Genomic DNA, 18,133 nt, shown 5'->3' with positions numbered 1-18,133 from the left:
TGTGGAACATGCTTTCCAGTCCGGAGACTGGCGGATTTGATTGAATAAGACTCAGGTACTGGCAGCCACAAGGGGATACCATTAATGGCTGTGCAGGGAGGCAATAGAGATAACTGAACACCGCAAAATTTTTTAACCGGAAGGGGAAAATTGTGAAAGTAGAAGGTATTTGGATTCAGTGCTGAAGACGTGTGCCAGCCTTCCACTATGGGGTGATGGCAACAGTGGACGACAGCAGCCGACTGCACATGATTTTTCAAAACTCGAAACGTCTGCATCTGCATGGGAGCACACAGAAAGGGATTTTATTTCAGTCAGTAGCGAGCCAGAGTGTGAATAAGATCTTCGAATAAGCAACAACGTCTCTTGAAGATGTCCTCCGCAGATGGGGGTGTAACGTTGGGTTTCAACAATAAACTCATGCGAACACTGCACTATAGCATGGAATATTTCAGTAAGTGAAACAACAGCATTTCTTCGTTTTGGATGCCTTTTGGGATAGGTGTGCAATATGAGAAACGTAAACAGATTTTACAATGTATTTATTCGTAAAAGCATGCTGTTGATTGTGAAGAACTAGGGAGGTCTTCCAGAGATACAGTTGACTTCGCATCAGCAGAAGCCAAATTCACAGCGGTTGTGCACGGGGTTGTAGTAGGTGCCGTAGGTGCACGCAGCGTGTACCCACGTCCAGTTCTCGCTGCACTCGTAGTAGCGTGTGCAGTCATCCGGGTCGGCGACCCTGATCAGTGGCGGCGAGCAGGGGGTTCCTGGGATGGGGGCAGAGCTGGCTGTGGTGGTGCTGGTGGGAGCGGGGGTAGGAGTGGGAGGGGCTGGCGTGGTCGTGGTCGTGGTCGTGGTTGTGGTAGTGGTCGCCGTCGTGGCCGTTCCTGTGCTAGATGTTGGCGATGTAGGGTCCACGCAGCTGAAATGAAATATTTATTTATTTAGCAGCTTTTGATGTACATACAGGGTATCCTGGTTAAACGCATAAGAATATAAAATGGAATAAAGTGAGAAGTAATTGAGATATTTGTTGACTGTGTGTTTGTACAAGTATGTTAACTCAAAATGTGTTTTTCCACACCTAATACATCTTGATAAGTGCACCATTAGTGGCGCGATAGACATCTAATCCATATTCAACTACTCCCCAGATGTTTTGCAGTACAGCAGGCGTAATGTTTCATATAGCTGCATGGATACGATGGCGCAGATCTTGTAGAGAGCGAACTGGTGTCTGGTACACTCGATTCCTGATGAGCCCCTACAGAATAAATCAAGTGGTGTAATGCCTGGGGTTCTAGGGCAGCAAGCAACCGATGGACTACATTCACAGTCTAGCTATTTGGGAACACACGACCCTAGAAAATTCTATAATGTTCGCAAAACGGTGTGGTGCAACATCTCATTGAAAGATCACATCATGAGTAAGTTGAGGCGCGGCGTACAGCTCCAACTGTAGGCGAGAGTAAGCATACAGAACACCTCCAGCTGTGGAATCCACATAGCTTCTGATGTAAGTTTATGTTAATAAAGCAGTGACGTGCATGCGCATGTGGTACCAACTGCCTGGAGTGCACACAGAACACATTTCGAGATACCATGCATATAGAAGCAAACCGCCAAAAAATATCTCTGTACGTCTCGAGTTATTACATTCTTTGTTATTATATGTTTAAGGTGGACACCAGGTATAAGGACTAGATCCTAGTATATATTTGCATTGTCAGTCTTACAAAATAATAACCACATACACTATTTAACTATAATGGGTATATCTTTTTAGCTACAATAACACCACACATAATTACACATTTTCTGTGTATTTTACAATCTCCCTAAATACATTTTAATTCTATTACATCATGCATAACTATATCTTCTTCTATTTATGATCCAAATGCTTATATACATTTTATGTCTATTACGTTGTACATGTATTTTCATTTGTGTTCACAGACTGAATAGAAAGGATTTTCTATAAGCATTAGTTTTATCATTCTCTTAATTTTCTCTTTCAAGCAGAAAGCTGAAATATGAAATGGGAAGCAGTTGCACAATTATATTGCCATACTATATGAATAACTAGCGTTGGTCAGGTGTACATTCATTTTAATTCTATTAGTCGGTCTCTTCCTTCCCCTCTTTGTGGCCATCTTCTCTGCCTCCTCCCATCTGTCTCCATCTCCTCCTCCTCCTCTTCCCTGCCCCCCACCAGTGGAATGTCCATTTCCTTCTGGGGCTCCCTCTATCCATCTCCTCTACCCCCCTCGCTGTTCTTCTCCTTCTCCAGCTTCTCTGTGTCCACCTCCTCCACCCACCACCCTGTTCATCTCCTCCTGCTCCCCTCACCATTCACCGGCAGCTCAACCATCTCTCTGTCCATCTTATCCTCCCCAAATCTCTGTTCACTTCCTCTTCCCCTCTCCAATGTCAGAGAGCACTATATCTACCACTTTCTTCAACCCATGAGCTGTGTTAGTGCGACACGACTGTGTTTTGACCATTCGGTGGAAACTGGAACATGATGTCATAGCTCCGCCAATAGTGTACAATTACTAAGACCAACGACAATCAAACTTTCTCCCCCAAAAGACACACACTGCATGATTTTAAATAAAGACAGTCGCATCATATGGAAACTGGAGGAAATTTGCGGCATTGTAGAGCTTCTCCAAAGGACCAGCATTTTTCTATTGCATTGCAGTGCGTCTCCAAACCACATACAGGTACTGCAATCTGAAGGACATCTGCGTTCCTCAGGGTGCATTCACATCTGACCCCTAACATTCTCTCTATCATCCGTATTTTGTACCATTCAACAGAGAAAAAAGTAAAAATAAACTACAAACTATAAAAAGTCCTCTAACGTCATCAGGTGAAGGACACAAAAATATTTTTACAACATCACTATCTTCAGATATAGATATCAAAAACAAATATCGCCTATGTGCTGTCATCGAGCATATGTGCCAACCCTCATTAAATATATAGGTATTGATCCACTCAGTCGCCTGCACAGACAAGTGTAAAGTATCATCGCCTGTACCTTAGGAGGAGGACCATATCCCACAGACTATACCATCAGGAGCAAGAGAAGGACCCTGTGTGCCTGTATTGTTTTTTGTAACATTGTCTTTTTTTTCTGCTGCAACACTTCCAAGCAATGTATGACACAGCTTTGTACAACACCATACATTTTGTTTATTTAACCATAACTTCAAAGTCTGTCAGTCTCTAAACTGACAGTAACACATTTCCATCCATTGTGTAAATTTTGTTGCTGCTGCTCACACGGCACCCACACAGGATGATTGAAATAAAAGACAGTCACAACATAAGGAAACTGGAAGAGTTTTGCAGCATTGTGGAACATTTACAAACAGCTGTCCGAAGGCATTTAAATTCGTTTTTCACAATGAGCGGATAGCTGATGGGTCAGTGTTCTGTTTCGATCGATCCCTCACATTGCAGTCATGTACGCAATCCCTGATTCAGTGGTAGCCATACCTGGAAGGCGTTTCAGCTCCACCAAGAGTCTCTGTCCACCTCAAACAAGCAATGTCAGTCAGTCAGTGTGTGGTATTGAACAATATACCAGTGGACGGAGGGAATCGAAAAGACAACACCGATGTACTGTAATAAGCATCACAGTTGATTGTGCGATAAATTTTAGCAATTATACCAGTTTTTTACAAGGCCAACCAATGACACGGCGGCATGCTTCCCGATTTCTGTATCATCACTAAACTGTCCCTCCTCCATTTAGCGCGTACCATTGAGAATGTAGATAGATGACTGTGCAGTAGGTCCATTCATTGTTAATTCTCGAACATACACACCAAAATATACCAGACAGTAATCTACATATTTCTAGTACTTCGATCATAGTACGTAATTTACGATCTTTCCCTATGCAGAAGGGAGTCACAGTGCTTTCTCGCATTCTTAGGATAAAGTTAGAGACTGAAAGATCTTCTTACATTGTCTTTGACCAACGCTCCCTGCAACACTGCCACCGATTTAATCTGCAGCTGACCAGAAGTAGACCACTGCGTTCCACGTTTCGTGAAGAAACAGAGCGAACTGAGTCCGTAACTGCTCGCCCCGCACCCATCCAAGAGCACAAGATTTCTCCAGATGCGCACATGTCAAGGACGTTACCGAGCCTTATCGGTGTATAACGATACGAAAATGCTGTGATGTAACAGCAGACGTTTAGGAAGAAGAAGAAACTGTTGTTTCATGCGTCATGGAGCTCCAGATGGACGTTGTTTGAAAAATTTCACGTAAAATAGCTGTACTATCAATTCTAAACAATTATTCTACTAGAAATATGTAGATTACTGTCTGGTATATTTTGGTGTGTATGTCCGAGAATTAACAATGAATGGACCTACTGCACAGTCATCTATCTACATTCTCAATGGTGCGCGCTAAATGGAGGAGGGACAGTTTGGTGATGATACAGAAATCGGGAAGCATGCCGCCGTGTCATTGGTTGGCCTTGTAAAAAACTGGTAAAATTGCTAAAATTTATCGCACAATCAACTGTGATGCTTATTACAGTACATCGGTGTTGTCTTTTCGATTCCTTCCGTCCACTGGTATATTGTTCAATACCACACACTGACTGACTGACGTTGCTTGTTTGAGGTGGACAGAGACTCTTGGTGGAGCTGAAACGCCTCCCAGGTATGGCTACCACTGAACCAGGGATTGAACACATGACTGCAATATGAGGAATCGATCGAAACAGAGCACTGAACCATCCGCTATCCCGTCACTCTGAAAGATGAATTTAAATATAGAGGTCATCAATCACTTTCGGACAGCTGTTTGTAAATGTTCCACAATACTGCAAAACTCTTCAAGTTTCCATATGTTGTGACTGTCTTTTATTTCAATCATGCGGTGTGGGTGTTGTGTGAGCAGCAGCAACAAAATTTACACCCTGCGATGTCTAGCTTTTTGTGAGGGCCATGGATGGGAACGTGTTGTCAGTTTAGAGACTGACACAGACTTCAAAGTCGTGGTCAAAAAAAAAAGTATGGCAGTGTACAAAGCTGTGTCATACATTGCTTGGATATGTTGGAGCAGAAAAAAGACAATATTTCAAACAACAATACAGGCACACAGGGACCTTCTCTTGTGATTGATGGTATAGTCTGTGGGATATGGGCCTCCTCCTAAGGTACAGGGGATGACACTTTACACTTGTCTGTGCAGGTGACTGAATGGATCAATACCTGTATATTTAATGGGGCGAGGCACATATGCTTGATGCCACCACATAGACGATATTTGTTTTCGATATATATAGACGCGTTAATAAACTTACTGTGTCCTCCATCAGATGACGTAAGCGGAGCTTTCATATTTTGTTGTTTATTTTTATCTGTTGGATGGTTCCCTGAGGGAAGCAGATCTTGTTTGGACTGCAGTACCTGCATGTAGTTTGGAGACGCACCGCAATCTGGTAGCAAAATTCTTGTCCATTGGAAAAGCTCAACAACGTCGCAAATCTCTTCCAGTTTTTATATGTTGTGACTGTCTTTATATAAACTCATGCAGTGTTTGTGTTGAGGGGGAGAATGCTTCGTTTGGGGTTGGCCTTAAACATTGTACACTATTGGTGGAGCTACGACAGCATGTTCCCATTTCCACCGAATGATCAATACATGGTCCTTTCGATCTAACTCAGCTCACTCTGTTACTACACATGTTGCAGATGGTGGTAGATATAGCGCTCTCCGACTTCTGCTCAGTTGCAACTTGAATTGGAACGATCACTTGCACAAAGCTGCAGAGACTCAGGAAGTTACAAGTTGCATAGGGACTGGAAAAAAAAGGACATGTTGGAGTTTTACTGTAGCAGTGAGGTTGGAAAAGGTGACTCATTTCGAGACATGAGAGTGCCACTAAAATGATTCACTAGTGGCTATAATCATTGAAAGACTTCTTCAAAGCATCCAATGTAGGTATGCATTTGAACAGAAAGACTTGATTCCAAATCTTAGACAGCATTTCTGCTGGAAAGCATAATACTATAGATATCAAAAAAGCCAATGTATTGGTCAGAGGATTCTATACATTTCTTATGACCACAATCTAGCATTGTATTTTTTCTGAAAGTGATTTGTTGTATAGCACACCATCTACTGTATGTGATCAGTCTCAACCATTGGCTATAACCCAGTGGAAATACCGCAGAACGTGTGACATGGCATCAGGATAGAATGCGTTAAAAATACTGGAGAAATATCTAACGGTGCCATGAGGAAATACAAATAATGGCTTCATACCACATTTCTTAGCCGAAACACCTTCTGAATTCGGTGATTTTATTACAACCGTACACCGCTGGCGAGTTTTTAACCTTGCTATCATTAGTGGCAGTTTTATGCACTTGTAGAACCAAGATCGCTTGTGACAGTAACATAGCCGTTGCAGTCGTGCTATCAACATCTGGTGGCTTGTAAGAGGATTACGTTTTTCTTTCAATAACACACTGGTACCACTCGCAACAAAAAGTTATGAATCATGGCCATCCATCTCGGATTTTCGCTCAGTATTGTTTGGTATCGTCAGCATTCAGTTATTGGCGAAGTACTAAACTTATACGTTGGGGATGTATGATAGACTCATTGTAATCAGTGGGTTTATAAGGTATGTGTGCTGTAGTCAGTGTTCTGACAAGCGCAAAAAAAATTACTTTAGCCTGTCGTAAGGAAGGTACGGATTTCACATGGAAAACTGCGATAGCTGTAAGGGGAATTAAAAAAAAATTAATGTGGAGAATTAAAAAGAAAAATTAAAAAGAAAAAATTAAAAAGAAAATTAAAAAGAATCAATGTGAAAGAATTATGAAGGAATGCTACAGATTTTTGTATTTCCAGAAGTACCATCGTCAGGAGGGTGTATCTCCGACACTTCGCTCACTGTCGAATGTCGTCAGATTGAGGTAGTAATCGTAATATTTAACTGTAAGTACAGTGGTAAAATATATGTGGCTGGTTTCTTAGAAACATTCTGCCTGAGGTGCGGGAAGCAGGGCGGAAGTGCGGGACGATTGACGTTTCCGGCTAACGGTGGGTGCTTTCTAGACTGGAGAACCAGGCTAGAGTACAGGGATGTAGCTGATCTAACCCTGTGACCCTCTAGGCGGGTGAATAGCGAAGTAATACTCAGTATGTGCTGGGCTCCCTTCGTGATCGCGTGAGTTCTCTGTAGAAAATTGAGAAGATTCAATATGGGCGTTTGTTTGAGGTGGGCAGTTATGCCCTCTCATGTAAATTGTGCGGTTGACTGCTTCTACATAGACAGCTGTAAGAGATGTTTGCTGGTTCTCTAGACATTAGATACACCTTAGTTGACTATGTAAATTAGAAGGATGATTTGGAATCTGTTATATCACTGACATCGGTATTCGCGAATGGAACACACATTTCCTCTATTTTTTCGAGTTTTCATGTAAAGATCTTCACAGACGAGGTACGTTTCTATTTACTCAGTTGTTGGCAACATATTCCCTCACTTCACCTCGCTAAAGTTTCGGGTTTCTAGAAAAATAATTTCCACTCTGTATCTTCGGAATTATACTGCGGAAGCGATCAGTAGCTAACCACTACATGGTTGATATCGACAACTATAGCGTAAATGCTATGATATTATGTCAAACCATGTGAAAATACATATGTTCTTGTAATCCCAGAGTCTAGACATGACTGTGGAAAGTGTGGCAGGAAGCAAGCAGGTCGGAGCAGGAAACAGTAACACCTTGGTACCGCGGTTGAGAGGGTGGGAAGGGCGGGGGAACCAGCCCAGATTTTGTACACCTGTTCGGAGAGTGGCCACTGACCGCTGAGGGTTCTCTGGTCGTGTGTCGGGGCAACATGTGTGTGGGGGCAGTTGACTCGTGACTGTAGTCTGTAGTGCTGCAAGGGCTAGAACTGGTGTACAAAGGCTGGTCTGGTTACTGTTTCCAGCTCCAACCTGCTTGCTTGCTGCCATGCTTTTTACAGCCATCTACAGACATTAGGACTACATGTGCTTGCGTTTTTTGGAATCTGTCTGTTTTTGCAGTACATGTATCAGTGTCTGGTGATCGATAGCTACATGCAGGATGCAAAAGTAGTGATTTTGTATGGTGCAGGATACGAATTGTGTGTTTACTACATCAATATGGTATGTGGTGATATAGCCCGGCTGGAGATCTGTTTCAAGCTTTCATTGACAGTAACAGAGCATTGTAATTGAGGACGTGTCTCTGGAGGTAGGTTCAGTATTTCATGATCTGTAGACCACTTTTGCAGGGTGTAACTGTCAGTGCAAGATAACTGCTGTATGTTTGTTCTTCTATCTTTACAAAACTGTTTTGCTGCTGAAACTCTCATCTGCTGAAAATGGCGGACAGTGCTGGAACCAGCAGCATTTTGGCGGTTAAATTCAGGAGGAGCCAATCAGAATGCTCCATTCACAAGGCATCCTTTGTACAGGGCATAGGAGTCTCTACAGACTTGTTTGGACAAGACCAGGGCACGGTATCTGTGGAAAGCTCTGAGAGTAATCTGATGTCTTCTTTGTTTGAACATTCAGAGACATGTCCAAGCAGACCATCCATCTCTGGATTGATGTTATCCCTCATTCATCATTGTGGCTTCAGAGCTTCTCCAGACCAGCAGCTGTACGACACCGAAAATTCACCATCAATTCCAGCCCTTTTCTCGTCTGTAGGACAGTGCTTCTAATTGTTCATATTTTCCCATCTGTGCTTAGACACAAGTGTGTGTTTCGAGAAGTGAGGAAAATAACATCCCTGACTCCAGCAGCAGCAAATATAAAACTAAGCCCACTCACCGTTTCAGAAAAGTGACGAACACCACAGCAGTTGTAGGATTCAGAAATTTTTCTCTGTCTCTGGCAGTACCTTCAAAAAAGCAGCTAAAATTCGAAAACGGTGAGCATTCTGTTTAGAGTTACAGAGATAGTTCTTTCAACCTCCTTATATCCTAGCTTCGGCGTGTAAAATCAGATATTTCAGCTGATACTGGTTTCGGGACCAGGTTCCCACCAAAGTGTGTGAAGTATGTCAGGGAGGTTTCACAAGTGTGCAACGATCTTTTTTTGGAGACCATGCTCAAGTGTGGCGGTATACATGGCAAAATTGAAGCAAACCACTGTGCAGCGATCATTTAGAGACATATTAATTGGATTTAGTAACTCTTGAAGCATCTCCTGCTCGAAGAGAAGGTTAGTTCCCACAAAAGCGCGCGAAGTGTCTCTGATACAGTTACACAACTGTATCGCGAAATTTTTCCATCAGAGTCTGTGTTCAAGTGTGATGGTGGTGGTATTGCTATGTAATTGTTCACATTTTCCCATCTGTACGTGGACACCAGTGTGCTTAGAAAAGTGATGAAAGTAAAAAATAAGAGCCTTAATATCGCTGACTGTGGCAGCAGATATTAACTAATCCCACACAGCGTTTCCATTCGTGATCAGAACAAAAAAGCGCGGCAATTCTTTAAATATTCCATACAGCCTTGTCACCCACAAACTGTTTAAATAAACAGTACTCCATGCTGTGCAGTCAATTTCGTGACAAACTTTATAACTCAATAAATAAACTATATTACAAACAGCGCCTTGTATCCCATAAATTGTTTAAATAAACAATATTCCACACATTGTCTAAATTGTTAAGCAATATTCCATACATTGCAATCGATTTCCCACGAAATTCTTTAAATAAATAAATAAACTATATTTGATACACTGCCATAAATAAATAAACAATATTCCACATACTGCCTAAATTGTTTAAATAATATTCCATATACTGCAATCGATTTCTCGCCAAATGGTCAATCAACTGGGTCTTTTTCCCACCAGTTTCTTCATGGTGGAGGGGAGGTGGAGGGCTGGAAGGTCTCCTAGAGGGGGAGGAGTTAATTAATTGATCAATTTGATTAAGTAGTCAATCAAATTTATATCAAAAGTGTGGTTGTATTGGCGAGGCGATTCCCAAAGGGATGGGAGAGGAGGAGGTGGAGGGAGAGGTGGAGGAGGGGGAGGCGTTGGCTTACAATAGGTTAAGGACCTGTTAGTCAAAGGGAAGGATTATCCCCATGGTGTCATTAACCTGTCAATCAAAAGGATGGGTTATCCCCAGTGGGTCTTAATCCTCTTAGCAGAACAGTAGATTAAGGACCTGTCAATCAAAGGAGAACAATATGTTTGTCCCTGAATGTATACTTGCCCCTGATGTAGGCAACCCACAATGTGGGGTGATGTCGTTGTTGCCCTACTACTTACATTATCTAAATTCAATAACAACAGCAGCAGTATTTAAAGAACCAACCATAGTGATCTCGAATTTCGCTCTCTACTAAGAAAGCAACTAATTTTGATTAAGACTACTAAACCACAATTAATACCAATACAACAAAAACTTAACACAATTCCTTAACTAAAACCAAACACTCAAGCGACCACTGGAACACTCAACGAAACCAAACTCAGTGAACGAAAGTTTTATTGAAATATTTCACTACAAACAATGAGAAACGTCAGATGAAAACTAACGTACTAAGTTTAATAAACGGCTTCAACGCTAAACAACTAAAAAAAACAGTGGGCAAAAGTTTTAGGAAGTTTCTTAAACCGTTTTTTCGCCAGAAATAGAACGAGACACCGTTGAAAACTACTAATTTTAATAACTGAATAACAGTGCACAAACAGCTTTGTCAGGACTTAAGAACTGCTACAGCTGCAACTGCATGCTACGAAATATAAACACACTGCTAATATTTGGATGGACGATTGGAAACTACTAAATTTAATATTCAAATACAGTACATAAACAACTTTATCAATACTTTTCGATTACAGATACAGAAAGCGTTAGTTCTTTCATTTTAGTGTTACTGATATAAAAGTAATCTACATGCTGGATTGCATCTCATCATTCTCTTCACCGAGAAGATATTTTTATTACCTTTGTTCCTTCGACAACTTTAATGGTACGTTGCAGCTCTTTCTACATGTGATAATACTTATTTGTCTACATAGCTCAATAGTCTCTTTCTACAATATTAGCCACAAGAAATTTCCATACCAGAGCCAGGTTAATTACTTCTTGATATCCTAGAAGGTTCCAGTAACCTGTCATGTATTCTGGTAGGGACTTCCCATAGATTTCTTTTCTTTTCCTTTATTCTTTATAATACCTCTTAACCTCATATGCAACTTTTTCAGTTTCGTCTGTGCAACGAAATAAGAACTTCCGTCTTTCTACGGCTCGGGTTTCACTTTCATGCCATACTGCATTCGATCTGTACTTTTTAGGAGTAATTCCGGCATTCCATCTCCGTATCGGTCACCAGTCGAATTTACATGCTGAAAAAGCTTCCTTATATTTCAATAAACAGCGTCACTTTTATTCTCTATAGCCTGCTGCCTAAGAAATAGATATCTTCACTTTTTTCTGTTACAGTGTCTCCGTAAGTATTGATGATCAACAAACCGACAGGTTCTTTCTCTTTTTCATCTTAGCTCTGTTTACCTTACACCCAGATGCTGAATAATTAGGCCGCTTATTCGACTGGAATGAATTGTAAAAAAACAATAAGTAACGCTAAGAGTGCTTGGGAGATGTTACAGTTCCTATGAGGCAAATCAGAAGATGGAGACTGTGCTAATATTCGAAACCTGGGGTCACACGAGTTGAAGGAATTTTGTACACGACTGCTATTACAGAAACCTTTGCTGCCAAAAAACCAAAAATTTCATTGGTATCACTAGCATCTTTTCATCTTAGCTTCGCACTGACTGTTGTAAGCTGTTTGACTGGCAACTTACCTGTATGTTGGGGCGTCATATATTTCTCCGTTGTCGCACTTGTAGAGCGATGGGATCAGTACGTTATTAGCGTCGACTGTGCAGACGTAGTACATGCTTGGATTGGTGGCCAGTGCTCCGTTCTGACCCACACTGGTACAAGCAGGGACGGGGGGACCGCTCGTGCAGACTGGATCCGACGTCAGAAAGCTGAAACAGAATGCGCACCAGCCTATGGAGAAAGCCGCCCAGGACCCCTAGTGGCGCAGCGGTGTTCAGTCATTCAGTACGGGGCTGTACTGATCGTCCGTAAACATGCTGCGCCGAGTAGAATGGGAGTTTAAACAGCCCTTTACACTTCCGACTAATCAGGATTTAAATGAGCCGCGTGTCCAAAGTTCCCAGTTACGCAAGAAAGATATCTACTCAGAAGAATAAATGAAATTTGTGAAACGTAAGACCTGCAATAAACGAATCGCCGATCCTCTGTGCTTCCAGCAATGACTGTAAGAATAAAGAATGAATTGAAATCACAGTAGTCAGTATAATTAGGAAAAATTTTGTGAATTTAGCAAACGAATAAAGAAAATTAACGGTCGCCAACTCAATACGTAAACAAAATTGCTGTTCTTGTATTCTGTGATTTGTATTACTGGTAAATTTATGTAAGAATAGTTGTTTTTTATCAGGCGAAAATAGGCACGATATTGTTAATTATTACATTAGAACAGTTTCAAATGCATATGTCACAGTGGGCAAACATTTTTCAATCACATCGTAAAGCATAGAAACAACTTAGTAATAAACAGAGAACAAAAAATCGAAAATTTCCTTTATTAATATTATTCTCTTCATTTGATTTCAGATTTCGTACTGGCTTGCTTGGTTGGTTTCGCTTTGCTCTTGTTTAGCTTCGGACGACTTTGTGCGTTTCCAACTGCGACAGAGACCAAATATGTTTGCCTGCAAGAATGCAACATGAATTTGGACCTTTTTTATAATCTTCCTAACAAAATGTGCAAAGTGATTAAATCTTGAAATATACTATAAATTTCTCTAATTAAACGAAGTGGTCCCTATGCATTAACGACCTGCCTAATAATGCTGTTGGTGAAATTGCCCATGTGCATTGATAATTTTCGTAGCAAAGTGATCCTGAAATGAAAATGTCTTACCTTGTAATGTAATTGCTTGGAAACACAGTTATTGCTGCTCTCTATGCGCCAGCTGCCAATTACTAACTACAGTTGATGAAAGCTTAGTGCAGTGCTCCAGACAATAAGCAAACTTTTTTTTTACACATTATTGAGTCATTCTTTTAAATAAAAAATTACTTGCATCGAGGGTGTGGACAATGCTCTTAGGTGAAATATCCTTTTAAAAATGTTTTTTAAACTATCTGATATATTATTACTTGTATGCAATTCATGTTACAACACTCTTTAACGTTAAAAAATTCTTACGCTCACAAATGTTAGACAAATCATTAATAAACACGAAAAATATCTTACACTGAAAATTACTCAGTTTTTAATGAAAAATCTAAACTTTCCTAATATGGATGTCTCGTTCAACGATGAATGCTAACTACGCGCTGCTGCAGTGTCAATAAATAAAACATATTACCTTCATTCCTCTTCATACTCTTTTCGTCCTAAATCATTAATCAAATCCTGCCCCCCCCCCCCCACACACACACACGTGTACTCTGCCCAGCATTAAAGTCTGATGTTAATTACACCGAAGTTCGCCGCCCGTCCTGTTTTACTAGTCCGCCCAGCCTACGACGTACGACATCCGTAATGAGGGGTGGCCACCCAATCCACGACGTGTGGGCGTCGTTTCACCTCGGGTTCGCCACATGTTGAAGAAATTCACCACAGCACTCCTCCAACACCCGATAATTCGTACAGTTTCCAAAAGGCTCGTGCCGAAACTCGGTGCCATCACAATCCGCTCTCGGCCAAACTCGGTTAGATCGCGCGCTTTCGCGATTTTACAAAAGGACCACACGGTCACTGATACTATATTAACCGTGCGTGTGTCTGACTAGCAGTCATTCCTCGGCAGGTCCCTGGATGGGCTTATAGCGATAGTATGTCGCTGCTCATAATTTTCTGGCTGATCAGTGTATATAAAATTCGATAAATGACTTCACTCATCATAGCTGCAACTTTAACTGTTGTTTGTTAAAAGTTACCGAAAATAGCTTTATACGATTACTAAAATAATTTACTCAAGACTTAACAAACAATTCTAAGTGACTGCAGTTGCGTAAAATGAAACCAATTTATCGTTGAAAAAAGCCAAAAAATATCTTTTACTAAATTTCATTCTGTTAAGCACTGCTTTTGAAACTGCTGTTCAAATTACCAGACATAGTCACATTGGTTAATCACTGTCTTTGCACACAATTGAAACTTTAATTATTGTTACTACTTTCAGCATGGCAAAAAGTTACTCACTGCTTAGTTATTTTATTTGACTTCAGTCTTTTATAGAAAAACATAGCTAACGCTTCTCATTCATTAGGTCTTTTGCAGATTAGGAATAATTGATAGAAATGAACCTACACTCCTGGAAATGGAAAAAAGAACACATTGACACCGGTGTGTCAGACCCACCATACTTGCTCCGGACACTGCGAGAGGGCTGTACAAGCAATGATCACACGCACGGCAGAGCGGACACACCAGGAACCGCGGTGTTGGCCGTCGAATGGCGCTAGCTGCGCAGCTTTTGTGCACCGCCGCCGTCAGTGTCAGCCAGTTTGCCGTGGCATACGGAGCTCCATCGCAGTCTTTAACACTGGTAGCATGCCGCGACAGCGTGGACGTGAACCGTATGTGCAGTTGACGGACTTTGAGCGAGGGCGTATAGTGGGCATGCGGGAGGCCGGGTGGACGTACCGCCGAATTGCTCAACACGTGGGGCGTGAGGTCTCCACAGTACATCGATGTTGTCGCCAGTGGTCGGCGGAAGGTGCACGTGCCCGTCGACCTGGGACCGGACCGCAGCGACGCACGGATGCACGCCAAGACCGTAGGATCCTACGCAGTGCCGTAGGGGACCGCACCGCCACTTCCCAGCAAATTAGGGACACTGTTGCTCCTGGGGTATCGGCGAGGACCATTCGCAACCGTCTCCATGAAGCTGGGCTACGGTCCCGCACACCGTTAGGCCGTCTTCCGCTCACGCCCCAACATCGTGCAGCCCGCCTCCAGTGGTGTCGCGACAGGCGTGAATGGAGGGACGAATGGAGACGTGTCGTCTTCAGCGATGAGAGTCGCTTCTGCCTTGGTGCCAATGATGGTCGTATGCGTGTTTGGCGCCGTGCAGGTGAGCGCCACAATCAGGACTGCATACGACCGAGGCACACAGGGCCAACACCCGGCATCATGGTGTGGGGAGCGATCTCCTACACTGGCCGTACACCTCTGGTGATCGTCGAGGGGACACTGAATAGTGCACGGTACATCCAAACCGTCATCGAACCCATCGTTCTACCATTCCTAGACCGGCAAGGGAACTTGCTGTTCCAACAGGACAATGCACGTCCGCATGTATCCCGTGCCACCCAACGTGTTCTAGAAGGTGTAAGTCAACTACCCTGGCCAGCAAGATCTCCGGATCTGTCCCTCATTGAGCATGTTTGGGACTGGATGAAGCGTCGTCTCACGCGGTCTGCACGTCCAGCTCGAACGCTGGTCCAACTGAGGCGCCAGGTGGAAATGGCATGGCAAGCCGTTCCACAGGACTACATCCAGCATCTCTACGATCGTCTCCATGGGAGAATAGCAGCCTGCATTGCTGCGAAAGGTGGATATAAACTGTACTAGTGCCGACATTGTGCATGCTCTGTAGCCTGTGTCTATGTGCCTGTGGTTCTGTCAGTGTGATCATGTGATGTATCTGACCCCAGGAATGTGTCAATAAAGTTTCCTCTTCCTGGGACAATGAATTCACGGTGTTCTTATTTCAATTTCCAGGAGTGTATTTTGCTAAAGTGTCTTAGGTACAACTGATACGCTCAATAAAGTTCATGTCTGGAGAGTTTGGTCGCTAGTGAAAGTGTTTAAATTCAGAAGAGTGTTCCTGGAGCCACTGTGTAGCAATCTTGTTATTATCCAGTCACAAAATTAGATAGGACGCTAACTAGTCGTATACTAGGCTAATCGAATAATTGGTTAGTGTTACTTCGTGTTGAGTTCTTGTCGGTGTATGTAAAGCACTGCTCGTTGCCAGTGTTTGGTACACGCTCTTCTTGCAGCTGAACAACAAATAAAATTGAATTAGCAGTGCTCTTCACGTTAACAGGTATCCTCCTGCAGTGATTGTACTGAACACGGTTAAAGCGTTAGACTGTGCCGGAACGCACCAAACTTCCGTCCAGCCATATTTCAGCAGCGCAGACTTTCGACCACGTCTCAACACACACACCGTATCACTACTCTCTCCACCGTTCTCTGCACGCAGCTTGACTGTTCAACCAGATTGTTTAACATCTCAACACCATTCTATAGTGTACTGTCTGTGCGCTCGCACGCTCAGCGTTAATTGGATCGAAATTCCACTATACTCTTTGATAACTACGTATGACCCTGAATAAACCAGCGTGTCTACATACAACTAGCCTACATTCATCATACAATATTGCAGTGCCTGTGCTGTTAAGAAGTACAATCCAATGCTTGTGCTGAAATAGGAGGGTTATCCTGAAAGTAAGTTCTGATCGGTCGCGAAATGGAAACCACAGAGAAAACCAGAAATGTTTTATTTGTAACAGTTACGTACACCTTCCACCTACTTCTCTACATTACATAGTCGCCGCTCCAACTTCGAGTTCCGTCGTAGTGTTGTATCAACTTTCCAAGATCCTCGTCATAGAAAGCAGCCGCCTGTGCTTTCGGCCAGTTACCTGCACTGTTGTCTGTGGAAAAATTTTGTCTTCATAGCCAGTGGTTCTTGTGATCAGAGATGAGACTCAGGGGGAGCCAATTAAGGACCGTATTGTGGGTGATGAAACACTTCTCATCGGAAACGCTGCAGGAGCGTCTTCATTGCCCCTTCCAGTGTGCGGCTGAGAAATGACATGAAGAAGGAACTGCTCGACAGTTCTATTGGCTCTGAGCACTATAGGACTTAACTGCTGAGGTCATCAGTCCCCTACAACTTAGAACTACTTCAACCTAACTAACCTAAGGACATCACACACATCCATTCCCGAGGCAGGATTCGAACCTGCGACCGTAGCGGTCGCTCGGTTCCAGACTGTAGCGCCTAGAACCGCTCGGCAACTCCGGCAGGCTTCGACAGTTGTATTATGTGGGCTGCATGACGCGGGCGAAATCTCTAGCCGGGCCCTCATACTGGGCGTGAGATGCTACTCCCTACGCATCTTTACGTGCTCACTGTCCACTCAAAACTGAAAAGACCGACCTGACACGATCGACGGTCATACTAGACACACTGCCCAACACATCTGTGCAAAGCTTTACCGGCTTTTTACAATGGTTTCCATTTCGCGACCGATCTGATCATACTTTCTGGACAACCCTCGTACGTGCAAGTCCAAAGGAACAAGGATTTCGGCAACTACAGGCACTGCGGCAACCACAGGCACTGTGGCATGAAATACATGAAATGTATTCGCAGTTGTGATTACGGACAACCCTCAGCTGCATAAAGGAATGACGATGAAAATTTGTGCCAGACCAGGACTCGAACCCGCATTTCCTGCATTACGCGAGCGGCCTTCTTCACCTCTTTCGTTATGCATTCACGACTCACAGCGAGACCCAGACTTCCATATGTCGTCGTTCGTGCGTTACAACCTGCACTCGTACACATCATGTAACTCCGTTTCTAAGGGAGTAAATTTTAATTGAAAGTCGCTGCTTTGTATTGGCGGATAAATACGATTTTACTGTCCTTGCGTTGTTTTAGAAATACCATGCATTGTACTTTCTGACATGAATGAATGTCCGAAGGGACATTGGAACGTTCTTCCTCACAACATAGGCACTGTAGTATCCTAGTTACCCGTCGATACTGGTCACGACTTTCAATTAAAATATCCTCCCCTGAACGGGAATTACACCGCGGGCCATTGAAATTGCTACACCAAGAAGAAATGCAGATGATAAACGAGTATCCATTGGACAAATATATTATACCAGAACTGACATGTGATTACATTTTCAAGCAATTTGGGTGCATAGATCCAGAGAAATCAGTACCCAGAACAACCACCTCTGGCCGTAATAACGGCCTCGATACGCCTGGGCAT

At 42.9% G+C, this 18,133-nt stretch overlaps 1 protein-coding gene across 1 annotated transcript in view; it reads right to left on the bottom strand.

Moving 5' to 3' along the window:
- Positions 1–525: 525 nt before the first annotated feature.
- LOC126278477 (threonine-rich protein-like) overlaps positions 526–18,133 on the bottom strand; it is a 56,033-nt gene continuing 38,425 nt past the window's right edge. Inside the window, exons 4-5 of the mRNA XM_049978624.1 lie at positions 11,866–12,054; positions 526–925 (exon numbers count right to left, since the gene is read on the bottom strand). Coding sequence (XP_049834581.1) covers positions 613–925; positions 11,866–12,054 — 502 coding nt within the window. The 3' untranslated portion in view covers positions 526–612. The remainder of the gene's footprint in view (positions 926–11,865; positions 12,055–18,133) is intronic.

This window comes from Schistocerca gregaria, chromosome 6, assembly GCF_023897955.1.
Source record: "Schistocerca gregaria isolate iqSchGreg1 chromosome 6, iqSchGreg1.2, whole genome shotgun sequence".
NCBI lineage: Eukaryota > Metazoa > Arthropoda > Insecta > Orthoptera > Acrididae > Schistocerca > Schistocerca gregaria.
The sequence above is the reverse complement of the archived record's forward strand: the minus strand, read 5'-3'. Positions and strand labels throughout refer to the sequence as shown.